This window comes from Solanum tuberosum, unplaced genomic scaffold (assembly GCF_000226075.1).
Source record: "Solanum tuberosum cultivar DM 1-3 516 R44 unplaced genomic scaffold, SolTub_3.0 scf00102, whole genome shotgun sequence".
NCBI classification, from domain to species: Eukaryota; Viridiplantae; Streptophyta; class Magnoliopsida; order Solanales; family Solanaceae; genus Solanum; species Solanum tuberosum.
This window is the reverse complement of record NW_006239028.1, coordinates 1,540,528-1,559,071: the sequence shown is the minus strand read 5'-3', so window position 1 is coordinate 1,559,071 and position 18,544 is coordinate 1,540,528. Positions and strand designations below refer to the sequence as shown.

General features: G+C 31.7%; 3 protein-coding genes across 3 annotated transcripts; 2 read left to right on the top strand and 1 right to left on the bottom strand.

The window, feature by feature from the left end:
- Nucleotides 1-4,540: 4,540 nt before the first annotated feature.
- LOC107060882 (exopolygalacturonase-like) lies at nt 4,541-7,718 on the top strand. The gene is made up of 5 exons (XM_015309359.1): nt 4,541-4,687; nt 4,775-4,880; nt 4,980-5,083; nt 6,877-7,392; nt 7,485-7,718. The coding sequence occupies exons 1-5, from the start codon at nt 4,541-4,543 to the stop codon at nt 7,716-7,718; spliced, it is 1,107 nt and encodes a 368-aa protein (XP_015164845.1).
- Nucleotides 7,719-7,874: 156 nt separating this feature from the next.
- Nucleotides 7,875-8,764, bottom strand: LOC102601728 (AT-hook motif nuclear-localized protein 16). The gene has a single exon (XM_006348894.1). The coding sequence runs from the start codon at nt 8,749-8,751 to the stop codon at nt 7,996-7,998; it is 756 nt and encodes a 251-aa protein (XP_006348956.1). The 5' UTR covers nt 8,752-8,764; the 3' UTR covers nt 7,875-7,995.
- A 5,405-nt stretch (nt 8,765-14,169) lies between these two features.
- Nucleotides 14,170-16,138, top strand: LOC102601393 (glucan endo-1,3-beta-glucosidase 12-like). The gene is made up of 4 exons (NM_001288336.1): nt 14,170-14,236; nt 15,250-15,711; nt 15,809-15,839; nt 15,964-16,138. Exons 1-4 carry the CDS (start codon nt 14,170-14,172, stop codon nt 16,136-16,138), a joined length of 735 nt encoding a protein of 244 aa, NP_001275265.1.
- The last annotated feature ends 2,406 nt before the right edge of the window (nt 16,139-18,544 follow it).

Sequence of the window (18,544 nt, the reverse complement as noted above, 5' to 3'; positions counted from 1 at the left end):
CCCCCACAACCAATTGCAATTAAATGGAAAAGATATTCAAACTTTTTAGTTTTGACTTGAAATCCCCCTTGGTAGGAATCACAATAGAGCGGGGCGGGTTTTAGGCCACACGGAACAGAGTGCGTCAGTCTCTAAGCGGTACAGAGGAAAATCATTATTTAAAATTGAGGAAAATGACTGACATTCCACATTAATTGTGTTATCCTAGCCACGTCTTTTTATCGACACACTTCATCTTCACCCCAATCGCATAGTCCCATCCCGAGCATCTACACCCCTACCCCACACTCCAACATTTTATATTATTTATCTAAATTATATATAAATATTTTTAGGTTAATATTTTCGTGTTCACGTATCGAACACAAGAAAACCTCTCACTAGTCACGACCCTCATACTGAAAAGATCGTGTAACCTAAATCATTCATGATTATGCTTTTTTCTTTATTAGTCCACAAAAACAAGTAATATAATCATGATATATTCTTGAGAAAGACTTTATGTTAGATAATTTAATGTTAAAGAAAATAGTTCATCTGCTCCACCAATGAATATATATGAAGTTCTTTTATCCTGAAAAAAGATGAAAGGGGAAGATTAGACATTTTTAATGGCATATTAGTTAAATGTTTATGTTAATTATTATATGACCAAAAAAGGATTGGTGCACAAATTGACCTGTCCTTGTGGGTCTAATCTAATTTCTACATAATTAGTCCTTGGCTTACCAAGTCAAAATGCATTTAATTATATTCGTTCAACAATATTTAAGCTTTTGTGTTTCCCTATTTTTTAAAATTCTTTTTGCTAAATGATTGGTGAAGAAAGAAAAAGTTATATGTATCAGAGAAAGAAGATCTTTAGTTAAATTGGACAAAATGTCGAAAGTAGTTATTTAATTAGTGTGAAAGTCTTAAAATACTAACTAATTAATGTTACAATTAACAACTTTTTCCCCCTATTCGGTGTTATACTCATATTGGAATTCGGCTAAATTTAGATTCACACCGATAAATTCCACATTGGGGTAAAATGCTTCTTAATAAAGGTGACTCCGTACTCAGGAGAACTCGAACTCAAGACCATATTAAGAATAAACGAGTACTTATCATTCCACCACAATCTTTGATGGTTACAAATAACAACATATTGGTAAGTGTAGCTGGTTAGGAGCTAAGTTATTCATATATTAAATTTTGCATAAATAATACCATGCTTGATAACATCTTTTTTTTTCTTGCAATATATAAAATTCAACACAACTAATATGATGTTTGGTTTGCAATTAAGAAACCTACATAACTAACACATGATGAATTACAAAAAATCTAACTAAATCTTACATAACTAATTTCTGCACAAAAATAATACGTAGTAACATAAATTTCTTCATAACTAATCTTTATATCATTAATATCTATATAACTCTGACCAACTACCAAACGATCGGTAATTGATTGAATGATGCAACCTATCTAGTCAAACTTGAATGATGAGTTACTAATTTATAAGGCCTTTTTCATGAGTAGGATATATTAGTTATAGTGCCAGTTGAAGGAACAATTTTCTGGTGGGAGAGGGACAGTTATTTATATGAAAGTATGTAAACAAAAAAACTTTATTTAAAAAGATTGAAAATTGATTAGATATTATCAACATCATGGAGTGAAGTCTTCTTGGATGTCATGTCTATGTGGGCTCAAAATTTTGAGGGTCACATTTTTATTAAAAAACCAAGATTTGAAGAAATTAGAATATGAAATTATCTGTTGTTGAAATTTTTTGACCACATAATAAGCAAAATACATATACAAAAATAATATTGTTACAATCTCAGCTCTTTGGGTGAACATTTTATGATAGAGCTCTTTGTAGTAATCTGTTTACTGTGCAATAGATTGTAAACCATATAAAAAATGCAAATTACATTAAACAAACCCATACATCGAGCTCATAACTGAATAGTAGACGCGACGGAGACCCACAAAGAAGGAGAGTATGAACAATAAACGTACCTTAGATTCTGTATTCCACTGATTGTTCATGACAAAAAAGAAGGTTAAAAGATTAAAATTCAATGAACCTGTCATATTCTGAGTTGTTCTGTCACCCTATCTTCTATTTTTTTTTAAAAATAAACAAATTGCAACAACTTGATGTGGAGTACCATTTTTGGGCCAAAAAACAGATGGCAAGGTAGTGTTTGACCAAAGTAAATCATATATTGATAATTTATCTTCAAGTATCTACTTGATCATAGATTTTGAAAAAGAGTTTTTGTAAAAAATTCAAGTTTCAAAAACTCATCGATACCAATTTTTAGGTCCTTAGGACTTTTTTTTTTATTTTCTTCTAGTGCTCGATACTCATTTAGAGTCTGATTAATTCAAATTCGCATTGCGTAGGACCACATTCTGGGGAGGGGGGTCTTTAGGACTTATACTTACAAAAGTTCAATTTTTTTCTAAGTAAAATGTATGTTCAAATACGACTTCAAATTCTAAAAACCAGAACTTCAAAAGTCAAGTTTCAATTTAAAAATTTATGATCAAACGATAGCTTATTAACCTCTTGTTTGAAGCCTTCAACCGTTTCTTGGATTATCAGATTTTTCAGGGGTTTATTATTTAGATTTCGGATGCTTTTTAAGGGCCATCCTTTATTTGTGATATAAATTGGATTCATTTTAAAGTGCCACTAACTACTAGAAAATGTGAATCTTTGATGGAATTTATCGAAAATTAATTTGTTGGCAACATTTTAAATAAAATTTTCATCACATTCTAACAAAAACGTTCATCGAACTTTCACATTTTTAGTAATTAGTAGTTAAATGTCATGTCGAGATAGATATTGCAATTGCCTCCAACTTTTTCATTCTTATCGGCCGTAAGATAGGAATTTAATTTGGTCATTTAATCCTTTACATTTGCGTGACAATTTCTTGAAAAAATATCACTTTTAATTTTCTTTAATAACGCTATTTATGAAATTTTCTCAATAAAAAATGCAACGCCAAATTCAACTGCTCTTTTTTGGAAAAATTACCTAAATACACATCTTATTTTACCATAATCTCTAAAATTCCCTACCATTTAAAAATATTTCAAAAATTCCCTCTCGGATACATCACTCTCCTCTCGCTGATACATCCCTATCCCTCTCATATACATCCCTGCACTCTCTGATACATCTCTCACCTATAACACTATGTTATTAATGTAAGTTATACCCTTTTTTTGGCATATGGCCTTGTAAAGGTTAAACGATCCAACTCTCTCTAGCCCAATTTTTAATGAGGCTTTAAGCCCATTTCTTTTCTTTTATCCATTTTAAGACAAATCATTTTGCCTGATTTACACATATGTCCATTTTAGACTATCATTTAAAATTTGTCTAATTTTTAAAACTTGGTCAAATAAGTTTTTGAAAAATTATCCTTCCAGACCGATAGGCGATAGCATAGAATATCGACTACGTATGCAATAACGAATACAGTTTTTAATCGTTGTCTAATATTTTCTCATAAGATTATCAATTTTTTTAAAAGAGACTTTAAGATCTTGGTCTAAAGGATTCATAAGTCGCAAAGAAAAATTTTAAAAAAATATTATTAAAAAAAAAGGCTATCGATCGAAGATTTCAGTGTCAATTATCCAACTCTTTTCGGTATATGGCCCAATCAAGCAATTAACTCTAAACTATGTAGGAGCCCAATCTTCAATTGTGGCTTAAGCCCACTTCTTTTGTCCATTTTAAAGACTTGTATAACCTCAATATAAAAAAATTAAAGTTTCAATATTTATCGTACCATGTTCATCGAACCACCCTTAATTTCAACTGAAAAATATAATAGTAACAAAATTGAGTTTTTTCTATTGAGTAATTTTTTTTTTATATAGAAACAACAACTAGGTTAAAAACAAAGGCTGAAGTAGAAGGTCGAGAGCAAGACTTTTCTGCAGTAAATGTAAATAAATTAGAAGACCTGTTTTAGAAACTGAATAAATTGTTTACTAAAATAAAGAAAGGAAAAAAATCAAACTTTCTTATTAATTTAGTTATTAAAAATCAGTAATAACTAATAAATCATTCCAACCAAAAATAAATGGACTTCTTTGCCCAACTATTAAATCCTTGAGAATACATTAATGTTGGTGACAAATAAAAGAAACAAGTCCTTGAAAGTTAAATGCTACAAATGTCCGTACAAATATATATATTTTAAATAATTTTACTCAATAGGAGATATAGTTACCCCCTAAACCAAAAATGTATTGTAATATTTTTTTATTTACAATATTATCAGTGGATTTAATGGTAAAATTGCGTCTTTTTGGTAAGTAATCATGAAAAGGCCAAAAAGAGATCATGCATAAATCCAAAAATGGAAATAAGTCCAAAAAAGAGGTAAACACATTAAATTTAGCAAAAAAGGTACCTTGACTGTATCATTTTACTAAAATCAAATATTTAAACCCCATTTCATTTATATATAATCTTGGGTTTTCAGAGAGATTAGAGCAAATTAAAAAAAAAATGGTTACATTAGCTTATGCAATTTTTGGTTTGTGTTTTCTAGTATTCTTTAGCATAGCTAATGCTAAATATTATCATTCACAATTGAAGTATTTTAATGTGAAGGATTATGGTGCTGTTGCTGATGACAAGAGAGATAATAGTCAGGTTTGTGTTTCTTGTTTGTATCGATTTTTGCAACTCATTAGTATTTGATTTTAAGCCACTAATTTTATTGAGACGTTCTTGCTACAGGCATTCCTGAGGGCGTGGTACGATGGTTGTAGGTGGGGAGGAAGGAGTGTGATTTATATTCCATATGGAACTTATAAATTGAGAGAAGTTTCATTTGAAGGTCCATGTAATGGCATGATGATATTTGTAATAAAAGGTGTTTTAAAAGCTCCAACACATATATCATTGTTTAGTACAAATACATGGATTGGTTTTCGTTACATAGATAGGCTAGTTGTTAAAGGTGGTGGCTATTTGGATGGACAAGGTGCTGCTGCTTGGCCATATAATGATTGTTCAAAAAACCCAAAATGCATGCCTCTTCCTGTGGTAAGTTTTCCCCTTTTCAATTGTTTCGTAGAGTTATCTGATATCTGTGTTTGAAGATAGTGGGTACTTTCTAGAATTCATCCAAACACTCACACACTTGTTAGTGGATACTTCATAGAATTTATCGCTGTGTTTGAAGATAGTGGGTACTTTCTAGAATTCATCCAAACACTCACACACTTGTTAGTGGATACTTCATAGAATTAATCGAAACACTCACAAGTTTGTTTGTAGATACTTCGTAAAATTAATCGAAACACTCACAAGTTTGTTAGTAGATACTTCGTAGAATTAATCGAAACACTTACAAGTTTATTAGTGAATATTTTGTAGAATTAATTGAAACACTCGCAAGCTTGTCAGTGGACATTTCATAGAATTAATCGGAACAGTCAGTCAAAAAAAATTCATCATTTTTTTATTTTCCTTGAAATAATTGAAAGTATATTTCTTAGTTCCATTTAGCTCTGGAGCTGATTGTTAATAGTGTGTTTGATAATTAGTTTTAAGTGCTGAAAATTGAAATTAGTTTTATAAATAAGCTTTTTTTATATACAAAAAGTTATAAATTAAAAGTTTCCTTGTAAAGAAAAAGATGAACGATGGATATGGACAAGAAAGGAAAGGAAATTAGTTTTTGAAAAAGATATTTCGAGAATTAAATAAAATATTAAGAATAAAATAGTAGTAAATTTTTTTATCAAAATTAAAAGTGTTTATAAGTTAGGGATGACCAACTTATGTCTTTTGACTGATTTTGACTTATAAATACGTTATGTATTTATCAAACTTATAAATAAATTTTGATCAATTTATAAGCTTAGTCAAATATCGTCACAATCTTAAAATTGAAAATTATGTCTACTCTTACTTAATATCAAATGATATTTTAGAGTGTTTGACCAGTGTGAAGTCATTAAATCAATTTATTTTTTTCTCCTTAAATTTAGTTTACCTTGTTAGGACTTAAGATCTTCTTGTAATTGCAATTCTACAAAATCCCACTAAACATGCTACTACATGATTATGTTTCTTATTTCATAAGTGTTTTTTAAGGTAAGGTTATAAACTAAACATGGTATTTAATGATTATGCTTCTTATTATGAAAGTGTTTTAAGGTAAAGTACTAATTACTAGTACTAGTAATAGAATTTTCATACGAAGTGAAACTTGAGAATATAAAATTAGTCACAGGAACACTTTATTTGACCACGACTCAATAACAACAACAACATCCAGTGTAATTTCACAAAGTAGGGTCTAAAGAGGGTAGCGTATATACAAACCTTCCTAGTTCCCATCATCTTAGAGGTAAAGAGACTGTTTCCGATAAATCCTTAGTTCTAAAAAAACAGTCCAAAATTGTAAAAGAAGGAAATAACGGAAATGAAGAAAATTTAGTGTATAATAACTATAGGTTCTCTTACCCCAACACAATTGATGACCCACCCTACCAAAAAAATACAAATAATAACATTTCTTTGAAATGATTGTACCTGAAGATTTGATTCAACACCTTGTAATTGCCTTTCTCATTTCCTTTTTCTACAAAAAAAAAAACAAAGTATCAATTTTTGAGGGGGAGAGTTACTCGTTTAACGTTTCATATGCTGGTTGGACATAACATATAGTCGTTGTGATAATCTAGGTGTGCTCAAGCTGACACGACTCTACTAGTCATAAAAAATATACCTATTCAACAAGCTTCTTGTTTCAATTGGCTTCCTGATTTTAGATGTTTCATATTTGTTACAATTCTGATGTTTCATCTTTGTGTAATGTACTAAACTAGACAATGAGATTTGATTTCGTGACGAATTCAAGAATCCATCATTTGAGATCAATCAACAGCAAGAACTCCCACATAAACCTGTTTGCCTGTGACAATGTAAACATAAGTTATGTACGATTAACAGCTCCAGATGAAAGCCCCAACACGGATGGCATTCATATAGGATTATCAACGAACATAAAAATTTCAAGAACCGTGATTCAGACAGGGGATGATTGTATTGCAATGGTTACTGGAAGCAGAAACATCGAGATCTCGAATGTTACATGTGGACCTGGACACGGAATCAGCATTGGTAGTCTAGGTAGAACCCCTGGAGAAGTTGTTACAGGGATAAACGTGCGAAATTGCACATTTATTGGTTCTCAAAATGGTGCAAGGATAAAAACTTGGGCACCTTCTTTGTCAAGTGTTGCTTCTGATATATTTTTTGGTGATATCTACATGGAAAATGTCCATAATCCCATATTAATCGATCAACAATACTGTCCAACTCCTTCTTGCAGTGATCAGCTGGTATGTATGTGTGATCAACACATTTCAAATAACTAATATTCATCTACAACTGAATTACTGAACCGTATTCATGTTTTTTCAATGTTGTATAGGGACAGGACAACTCGAAAGTACAAATAAGCAACGTGACATTCAGTAACATATGGGGTACGTCTAGTTCAAAAGTTGCAGTCACATTAAAATGTAGCAAATTGGTGCCCTGTAAGAATGTGCAGCTTGATAATATCAACTTGAAATACCACGGACGAGGAGGACCAGCTACGTCTTCATGTTTGAACGTGATTGGTGATTCGTATGGAAGACAATCTCCTCCTAGTTGTTTATGATCGAATTTGAATTTTATCGATTTCATTTTCCGTTGGTTAAAAAATAAACTCAGGATGTATAAACTAGTATCAATGTTCCATAGGAATGAAACAGAATTCTGCTCTCCAAAATGTGATTTAGTTTTTCCTTCAAAAGAGACAGGGGAACAACTGTGTTTACAATACTCTGTTACTGTTGTTGAAGTACAATTGAACTTTATAAAATTAAGTACTAGTACTATAAAATATCAAAGGTTATTAGTATTATTTTTTCAACTTCAAACTCTTTAACTAAAATCTAGGACTTTGATAGAGTTCTTCCAGGTGCCCATGAATAAACCTCAGCCCCATTAGTAATTACACTTTGTGGTAAGCCATAGATATCGGGGACATCGACCTGATGACGTTGGTGAGTCTTCTGGTAATGTTGATTTTGAGCAGCAGTGGAAGGAACGAGATCATCATCGTCTAATGGCAAACGATCAAACGTTGCATTCATGAACGTTGCAGCCATGATGACAACTGGACCTGAGGCGATGAGTGCACCCACCACACCCCCACCAATTACCTGGCCCTGAGCCCCAGCTAAGTAAATTGTGAGCCCTGTTACCCCTGGTGGAGCAGGTGGTGGTAGGACTGACCCGAGTATGGAGAGGATTTCAAATCGTCCATGTAATGTCACAATGGATCCTGATGTAGCTGGTTGACGCAATGTCACGTTTGTCACGCACCCTGTGGCGCTCAGCACGCATATCCCTCGTTGCTTCCTCCTCGCGAAATTCACTAGGCTTTCGTTCACATCACACCCTGAATTTACCTCCATCGCGTGTGCTCTCAGGGCGTTAGCACTGTCCCTTGTGATTATGATTGGTGGTTTCGGCTTGTTCTTCGAGCCAGCTGGCCTGCCACGTGGACGTCTCACGGAGGAGTCCCCATCCCGTACAGGCACCGATACTTTTGCAGCCAACATTAAGCCACTTGTATCACCTCCAAGATTGTTGTTACCAATTTCTTGATTTTGGCTTATGGTCTCTTTGGTTACACATGAAGCCATTTGTTTTGATTGATTAAACAGAAATTCAAGAGAATACAAAGATTTGGATTAAGAATCTGTGTTTATGTAGGGGGATTTGTGGGATATAATTAATTGAAGAACCAAAAAGAATGACTAAAGATTAGGAGATAGTTAAGTAAAACTAATTATTAATATAGTAAGTATAAATCATTGTCATTTTAGTTTATTCATCTATTTCCTAATTCTCAACAGATTACTCTTTCATGTTGATTGCCTTCACAAACATTATAACCAATATTTGCCTTAATTGTACTCTACTTAGCTCACACTACATTGCAGAAATTAAGTGTAACAGAATTCATATAACTGCAAAGTTGATTTGCTACATATAATTAATATTTCATATAGTCACTCAATTATGTATTTTTTCTTAGAAAGTCACTCTTTTCTCAGTGTCAATCCTATACTTTGGGAGGATGCAAATTTAAGTATTACATGTAGTTATCAAAATGTCATGATTTCACGTTCACTATGTCCATGTCAATAAGTAATTCGAAATATCTCCGACTTTTTTAGAACAAGTCAGAATCAAATAGCAATGACTTTTTCTATACTAACTCGGAACAACCAAAGACTCGGGATATGTAAAATACATGATTTCCAGTTCTAGCTGAATAGGGAGGGAAACAAATATGTTCAATTAAAGTGAGTAACAGAATTTCATACTCGATCTTCTTGTCGATAATATTTTCTATCTTGATATTTTATATACATCACTTATGAACATTTTATTTGGGGTACAAATATAATTTCATAAATAGTCAAACTTAATTATCAAATAACAAATAATTAATACTTTAACAAAGAACAGAACAGTCATTCGAATACTAATTAATCTAGGATGGCTTTTAGTAACATTATTTAACGAGCAATTATATACAATTTTTCTCAATAATCCATAAAAGAATTTTGTACTAATATTTTCTTCTATCCTTATAATCATGTATCATCCTCTAATATAATTTAAATTACGTATACTTCCTTCGTCCTAAACAAGTGTTATCTTAGTAAAAAGATTTTGTTTCAAAAATAAGTATTACTGTAGGAATTTAAGACAAAAATAAATACATGTTTTTTCAATTATATCTTTATACTCCATCTTCTTAATGGTGTTCAATTTTTCAAGAGACATTTATTAAATAAAGATAGTTTTTAGTAAACTTGAAGCAAATTATTAGTTTCGTCTTTGAATTATTGAAACCATCCGTCTACCTGACTAACTAAACTTAGATACACTCCTGATCTCTCAAATGACATAGCAAGTGGTAACAAACTCTTGTAGAAGCATAATGCTCTTAATAAAAAACTGAGAGAAGTGTTGAAAACATTTCTAAACCTGACGAAAATTTAGGGGTATATTTAAGTTCATTTAGTCAAGTAAATGATGTTTTTAAAACTATCAATAGTTCGAGAATAAAACTAATAATTCACGCTGAGTTTAATTAAAAATATTTTCAATAACATGACACTTATTTTGAAACGGAGAGACCATATCTTCTTAGCAAAAGGAATCTCTTTGAACCACAATGTCAAATAGTGGCCCCAAATTTTCACATTTTCATTGACCTCTAAGAAGCATTAAAGTCTTCATGATAAATTTACCTTTATCCCCATTTTTCTTTTGGCTCAAACCTCGAAATATTTGCCTGCATATTTTCAATTATGAAAAAAAGAGTAAGGGTGGTAGAAACGGCGCTATTATTAATTATTATTATATTATTTTTATACTATAGTCACTAACCACTATAACTCTATAGTCATTTGTAGTCTTCATCAAATGCTTACCTCAAATTAAAATAATCAAATCCAAAGAAAGAACCCAAGAATTCACTTTATTTGCACATTATAAAAAAAAAGCCTAAAAAATATATTCCTACTAGTTTTTAAAAAAATAATAAAAGACCCCTAAGAGCTTTGAATCAATTGGTCAAAAGTACCTCCTTAGACTAGGATTCTAAGAGATACTTGTGATCAACTTTAAATAGTTTAATTTAATGTGGGAGCAGTTGCCTATTTGTGGTTTTCCCTCCAGTTTACAATAAGCTTCCTAAGATTTACTTCTATCCGATTCAATTTGTTTATCTTATTTTTTTAGTCTTGTTTAAAGATCTTTTTTTGTACTTTGAAATTTCTTTAATTTCAATTCTCCATGTGGTATGTTTAAAAATTGAAAATTTTAGTAGTTTAGTTGGTGAACTACCTGAACTATTACCTTATTAGTGAGGGTTCGATTCCCCACGTTATAATCCCCTTCCCCCACCCCCATTTTCTTTTATAAAAAAAAGAAAGATATGTATAAAATCACAAATTAAAGAATATTTAATGGAGAAACTATCTAAACACAAACATTTCTATCATTTTTACTAATATATCCTATAATTTGAAATAATTACATTTAATCTCACTAATTAATAATTTCATATCATATTCAAGTCAGATACACTTATATACATGCTTTTTTGTTACCAGATACATTGAAATAGGGAGAGAGGTGAGCGAGAACAAGAAGGGAGACGAGCAAGATTTGTCTATGTATCCCATATGCATGCGAATTCACTTGAATACGGTGTATCTAGAACAAATTACACCTAATTTTGATCTTATGTATCCCGAGAAACATGTATCTGGACGCAACAAGATCCAGTAGGATTCATAATATTTCAAACTAGCGTGTATCTAAGTAATTAACTACTAAATTAGTCGAAAATTCTATAAGTTACCTTTATATATGTTTTACTTATTATTTTTTTAAGATGATAAGATTTAATGTTTTTTTACTTACATTAAAATTAGACAAATAAACTAAAATAAGCATATGTTAAAGCCACAAATATTGCCGCAATTATAGTAAAAAGTACATATTTAGCATCTTTTCTTTTCTGCTCTAATAGAATTGTAGATAAAGTCCTTCAAATTCTACAAGACATGCAATGCTACAAAGGATTTTTCTCTCTTTTTTATTTTAAGTAAAATAACTTTTTTTTATTGACCAGGGGCAGAGAGAAGGAGATGATAACTTTTAAAATAATAATTTTGCTAGTGAGCTATTTTTAAATCCTTTCACTATCAAGAATTTAATGCTACCACTCATCATTTCTCAAATCTCAATTACCATGAAGTAACAAAAGGCCAAAATTGCCCCCATACCATCCAAAATTGTCATTCCCTACACCTTTGACACTCTTGGTACTTAGCAAATCTTATTGTATTGTATTTTCCTTTGAATGAATATAATTCTGGCGTAAAATGGATCAACTTCACGTATCTAAATTATTTCCGAAGAAAAACTAAAATTTACCACTTTAACTTCTTATTATAATTTATAAAATTATCATGTGTTGGAGCTCCTTAGGGGAATTAAGGGCAAAAATAAGATTTTTTTCTAGCGGCGAACTAATATTAATAAAGGGTAAAGTAATTCTATTTTGGATAATACAAGGATAAATTGAACAATATGTGATACTACAAACTATTTAAACAGGTTTGAACTTTAATATCACTACTAGAAAACATGAAATTAGCTACGAAATTCACTAGTAATTCCTAGCTAATCAGTCGATATATATCTCATAGCTAATTGGATTTTCATATAATATATCCATTGCTAATCCCTAGCTAAATAGAATTAACATGTAATTTTTATTATTTATCTACAAAATTTTGTCCGTCAATAGTTTCTTTAGTTTTTTTAAGTGTTGTAACAACTTCTTAGGATTGTCAATTGTAAGCAAAACATATCAATTTCAAACACAAACCTTGAGGTTCATTGCAACAAAATTTGCATTGTAGATAGATAAAACTATAAGACAAAAAAGTTAATGTATTTTATGGATAGTCAGTTAGCATCCATAGAAAAAGTGGGCCTTATATATTGCGTGAGAAAGCAAGAACCAGTGGGGTTTAATACTGAAAAATTTAAGTGCCCTACCTACAATAACTCTGAGAGCAAGAAAATAAAGTAACATATTACCAACTTTGTACTAGTTGTGTAATTGCTTTGGAGACATGAATATTTGAGACCATGTGGCCAAAAATATAGATATTATTATTTCTTCCTAAGTCTTGTCTTTAAGGAAAAAAAACATAACAATTGATAAGACACCTTGGCTAAAAGAGGTGAAGAAATGGAAAGATTAGATGATTATGTCACGTATGTATACCATGTAGTTGGTGTTTCAATGATCATTACAACAACCCAACCAAGAAATACTAGGCAATAATATACTTTATGTGTTCGTCTCATCTTCTTAGTTATGTTACTATTGTGTTCGCTCCCTTCATTTTAATTATTAATAATAGAGTATTACTATAAAAGAATAAAATTCACTTCAGATAATCACGTTTTAACTAGATAGATATGAAATGGATAAGAATTGGACCTTTTTGGTAAATTATCCAAGTCGTGGCTACATAAGAAAATAATATCTTATGGATAATTACTACACCTTATATGTTTAGCTAAGTTCATAGAGTACTTTTACATTGATAATTTCTCGTTCACTTGATTCACGTAGATTCCCGTGCAATTGGTTTCAAACACCAACTAACGACATGACGATCTCAGGTTCGAGCTGAAAGCGACGTATCAAAAAGAGTTCAAAATATTTATGATTTTTTTTTTTTTAAATTTACTATGATCACAGTTGGATCTTAGCAAAGAAAATCTCTTCCTCAAATAATAACAACGATCTTATCTTTACCAATCCTGATGAGGTAACAAATTATTCCTCTTTCGTCTCTTGTAAATTATGGTGAGTGAGGGCATATTTGGAAGAAGTGTAACACAAAGATATTGAAAGGAGACCACAACTCCACAAGAGCACATGACACAATAATAAGTGAGAGCAATAGAAACATGCATCATCACTTGGTTGGCCTTCCACCAAGTATGGCTAATTGATCATTGGCTACTATAATTTTTTTATAGTCCCATTGAAATAGGATAAAGTTCCAAAATCCAAATCACCAAACAACAAACAAAAAAAAGTTAAATTTTGAACATATCATCATCATCATTACCTTCATCACTACTTCAACACCCCCCACACTTAAAAATTTCCAAACAATTCCCTCTTCTTTTCTTCTACTCCTTCCACTTCCCCCTTTTTGTACCTTTTTCTTCTTCCTCCCCCTTGTTATGTCTCAACTTTCCTTTACTCAACTCTCTCACCTAAAATCTCTTTCTCTCTCTCTTTCTCTTTCTCTTTCTATTTCTCTCTCACTACACAAACCCCTGCAAAAGAAAAAAAGAGATTGTAGTTGTAGTACTACTCAAGATTGGTATAAATATATATACATATGCACAAAAATATTATTATGGTTCGTTTCAAACGATCGTGAGAGCGAATTTTGAAATCGCAACAAAAAACGACGAAACAAGTTAGAAATTTCAGGACAATGAGTAGGAGGATTCTCAGGAGTTTTTACATATTCATCCAACTCTGTTGTCTTCTTATCTGTTCAGGTAACAATCTTTATCTTCTTATAATAGTGATGCATACTAATAGAGTATTTATTATATCAGATAGTCAGCTTTATGAGATAATAACTATTAGTTGAATGACGAGAAAATCAAATCTATGTTTTTTTTTTGTTATAGGGTATCTTATTCTCTCTGTTTTTATGAGGCAAAATGATGCTATTTCTTATAGAGTACTTTTTTTGGGAGGTTAATTTTAATAATTCTTTTGCCCATTTCCATTTGAGTACTATTAATTATTATGTATCTTAAAGAACATTGATGATTTGATGTTTTAGTCATAATTATTGAAATCATAGGATAATTTGCATGTGAATGAATTTTTAATTTTGAATTCACTGTTTGAATTATTATACAGAGATCAAGTGATTGACTATTAAACTTTCCCCTTTTTGAAAAAAGACAATGATTATTAATTTCTTCTTTTTTGACTCTCGCATCCATCTTTTACCTTTGCTCATTATGTTCCTTCAAAATTTGAATGTCTATAGTGCCCATTTTCCCCTTGTCAAATCAAATTCTTTGGGACGGAAGTTCCATATTAGGGGTAAACTGTTCTCTAGCAAAGCCGACTAACAAACCACTTCTGATTTAGCTTAAGAATTATATATTTCTATAATTTTTCTGCGATTTGATCAAGGAAGCATAAAGGGTAGAAAGTAGTCATAATTACACGAACAGAAATAATTACATCCCAATTGGTAAAAGTTAATTGGATGTCGCTTTCATTACAGGTAAGGAATACTTCTCTTTAAGTTATATATATAATTGCAGTAAAAGTGTCCCTAGCTTAAGTTTCTTCGTTCATTATATGATGAAATAGTCACTATTTCATCAAAAAATTTAAACGATTAATGAAGAGCATACTTTTAGTCAAATTTCATCACAAAATTTATGTCTGCTCTGATATCATATTGAAGTGTGTGATCATTTCATCTGAAAAACTTATATTGTTAGAGAGAACGAACTTTTATATTATTGTTTTTGTAACTTTGCAGGTTCAAATGCTACACACAACCCCAAGTCCATTTCCAGTAGCCAAAAGGACATAACAACTCCAATAACAACAGTTCCAACTGGAACTCCTCTCACCATTACTCCCACTACAACTACTCCAGTACTGAATCCAACAATCTCGGATCCCGATTCGACCTCTAACGGTCCTTCCAATCCGGTACTGACACCATCTGTAACCAATTCCCCAACATATTCATCAGGCTCAAGCAGCTGGTGCGTCGCTAGTCAAGCTGCCTCACTAACAACCCTGCAGGTCGCTCTGGACTATGCTTGTGGCTACGGTGGTGCTGATTGCTCTGCCATTCAGACTGGTGGCACCTGCTACAATCCCAATACGCTACGCGCTCACGCGTCCTTTGCATTCAATAGTTACTATCAGAAAAATCCAATTCCTAATAGCTGCAATTTTGCTGGTGCTGCTGTTACTACAAACACTGATCCTAGTAAGCTAACTATTCCCATTAGTCCAAAACCAAATCGAAAAATTCACTCTGTTACATGCTATTAATCCTAATTTTCTCCTTAAATTCGCGTATGCAGGTAGTGGCTCATGTCAATATCCATCAACAAGGTGAATAAAGTTGTATTAATGCTTTTACCCCTCGAACCTACAATCTCAGGATTGGAGGTGGAGGGTGCTTACCATCTGAGCCCCGTATAGTGCAATATTTTCTGATTAATCTTGTGAATTGCAGCACAAGTGCATCCATTTTGAATACGACGAATTCAAGTGGTTCAACAGTATTTGGCGCTGGGCCAATCACGCCTACTACTTCAGCAGCTGTATCTCCAACTATCTTCCTGAATTATCACCACCACATTTTAATTTGTCTCGCGATACTGCTAGCAGACTATCATAACATCCTCTGAAGCCGAATTTTTACATGGCGATTGTGGAGTGCAACATACTGCTGCTCGATATACGACATTGAGTTAACAGAAATGATGTGATCAGTGATGTCAAATTGGTAACAAGTTGTTTTTTTTTCAAATCAATTTGCTGAAATGACATCTTGATGTTGCTGGATTTGTAGTGCAGCTACTTTGTTAGCTAGAAACTAAGGTTTCTTATAAGTTTTGTAAAAGCATATAGAACTGATAAATAGTTATGTGGATAAAAGAATATGATACACATTGCTTTTGTTTTGCTAAATCCAGAGAAACAGCGGCAGAGTTAGAATTTTCATTAAGAAAGTTCAGAAATACGAACAAGTCAAGATGATTCATTATCTATTATAAAATAATTAAATATACGAATATATTTTTAGGCTGGTTAGACAACATAATCTAACTTGGGAATTGTGTAAAAAGGAAGAAGTTTCCACTGACAGATTGTGAATAGCTGATGACAAGATGTGAGAGTTGCAATCTTCCTTTGCATATTGCGACCTGTAAAAATTAAAGCAAAAGAAAGAGAGGATAAGAAAAGCAAAAGGGTGATAGAAAGCAGAACTCAAATGATTTGTGGTTTAAATTTGAGCTCATTTGGAGTATATTCTAGTTTTACCGGAGAAAATTCAATGATAAAACTCATTCAAATTATAACGTCGTATTAGTTAATAATGGTATATCAGCAAGGCTTACAAATTTTCGAGAGGAATTTTATTCCAAATTTCGCAAGGATTGAGCTAGATTTGTGTATATTCTATCCTTCCCAAATCTCATTGAATTTGATTTTGCTCTTAATATTTCGAGAAAAAGGTCCAAATCTGCTCTTCATCTAATGAAATTAAAATAGAATCCGTTTTGGCGACCCTCAATTTCTGCAGGAGGAACTACAATTTCACTGATGAATTCCAACATTGTTTGTGGGAAGGGTTAAATTGGTTCTTAGGGAGATTCTCACCTCTTGAAATAGCTTTTAAGATTGAATTAAATTTAATTATGCCTACGTACTTTACAAGGTACTTTACATTGGTTTATTTGAAAAAAAGGTCAAATGCCCCCTCAACGTTTATTCGAATTTTCAACTACACACTTAAACTTTACGGAAGTACGGAAGTCCTATCACCCCTCTGTACTATTTAAAACTAAAATAATTACCTGAATGCTTAGCTGGCATAATGAGTGTATTTCACTCTCTTTGGAAGAGTGAGCATCAAAATCTATTATTAAAACTTTATTTTTAATATCTCTTTTCGATAAATATATGCATTTTTAATTATTTATTTTTCTTATTTATTTTCTTTCTTCTCCATCAATATAAACAAATCTCTCAATCTTTCACCACCTTTAAGTCTTGCTTCCACTACCATCTTCACCGGATTCACTATTGTTGATTCCAAACAAATTTTCAAACTCATATAAAACTCTTGCAAAACCAATCAACCTATATCAATTGAGAAGAATTTACATATATTTATATCACCACAAGATACATTAGATCTGATTTGAAAAAAATCAATATGGGTTTACTTTAAATCTGATTGGACCAACCGAAAAAAAATATTTTCTTACTAATAGATCCTTTAATTATCAATATCAAATCTCAATCAATCAACTATATCTAAAAAATTGTCGCTATTAATTTTGTAAATCCATCAACTTTTGTAGAATCAGTCTCTTCCTCTTTGAAATTGTCGTCGCCATAGATGATGATGTGGAAGACATAGTAGGCTCCTCCTCCTCATCTTCCTTGAGAGGATTGCTTATCTTTGGTGATCACCATTAATGATAATATTCCATCATATTCGTCTTCTCTCCCCCCCTTCACTTTTTTTTTAAATTTGATTTTTAGGTTTCAAATGAGCAAAACCCGAATATCTCTGAACGAGCTCTGAAATTATTATTCACCTTTCTTCCTTAAAGACCCAATTTCATGAACTTATGGTGTTCTAATGATGGTGAAAATATTTAGGGTGTTTGAAGGGATGAGTAGGAATATAGAAGAAAAGGGTAAAGAAATATAAAAATTAAAAAAAAAATGATGATGTGTCAAACGCGTGAAACTCACATGCCACCATAGATCTGGTTATGGCTTTTTAAGGGTATAATTATTTCATTTTTAAATAGTTCAGGGGGGTGATAGGACTCCCGTAAAGTTTAAGCGTGTAGTTGGAAATCCGGTTATACGTTGAGGGGGCATTTGACCATTTTCTCGGTTTATTTTAGGAGTGATACAATGTGTATTTATGTATCTATGTTTCAGTTTCAAAGCTTATATATGGAAAAATTATAGAAATATCACATTTTAGTTTACTTATTACCATTATCCCCTACAAGTTTTACAAATTTCCAAAATCCCTCATTTTCGCACATCAGATTAGTGTATCTCGC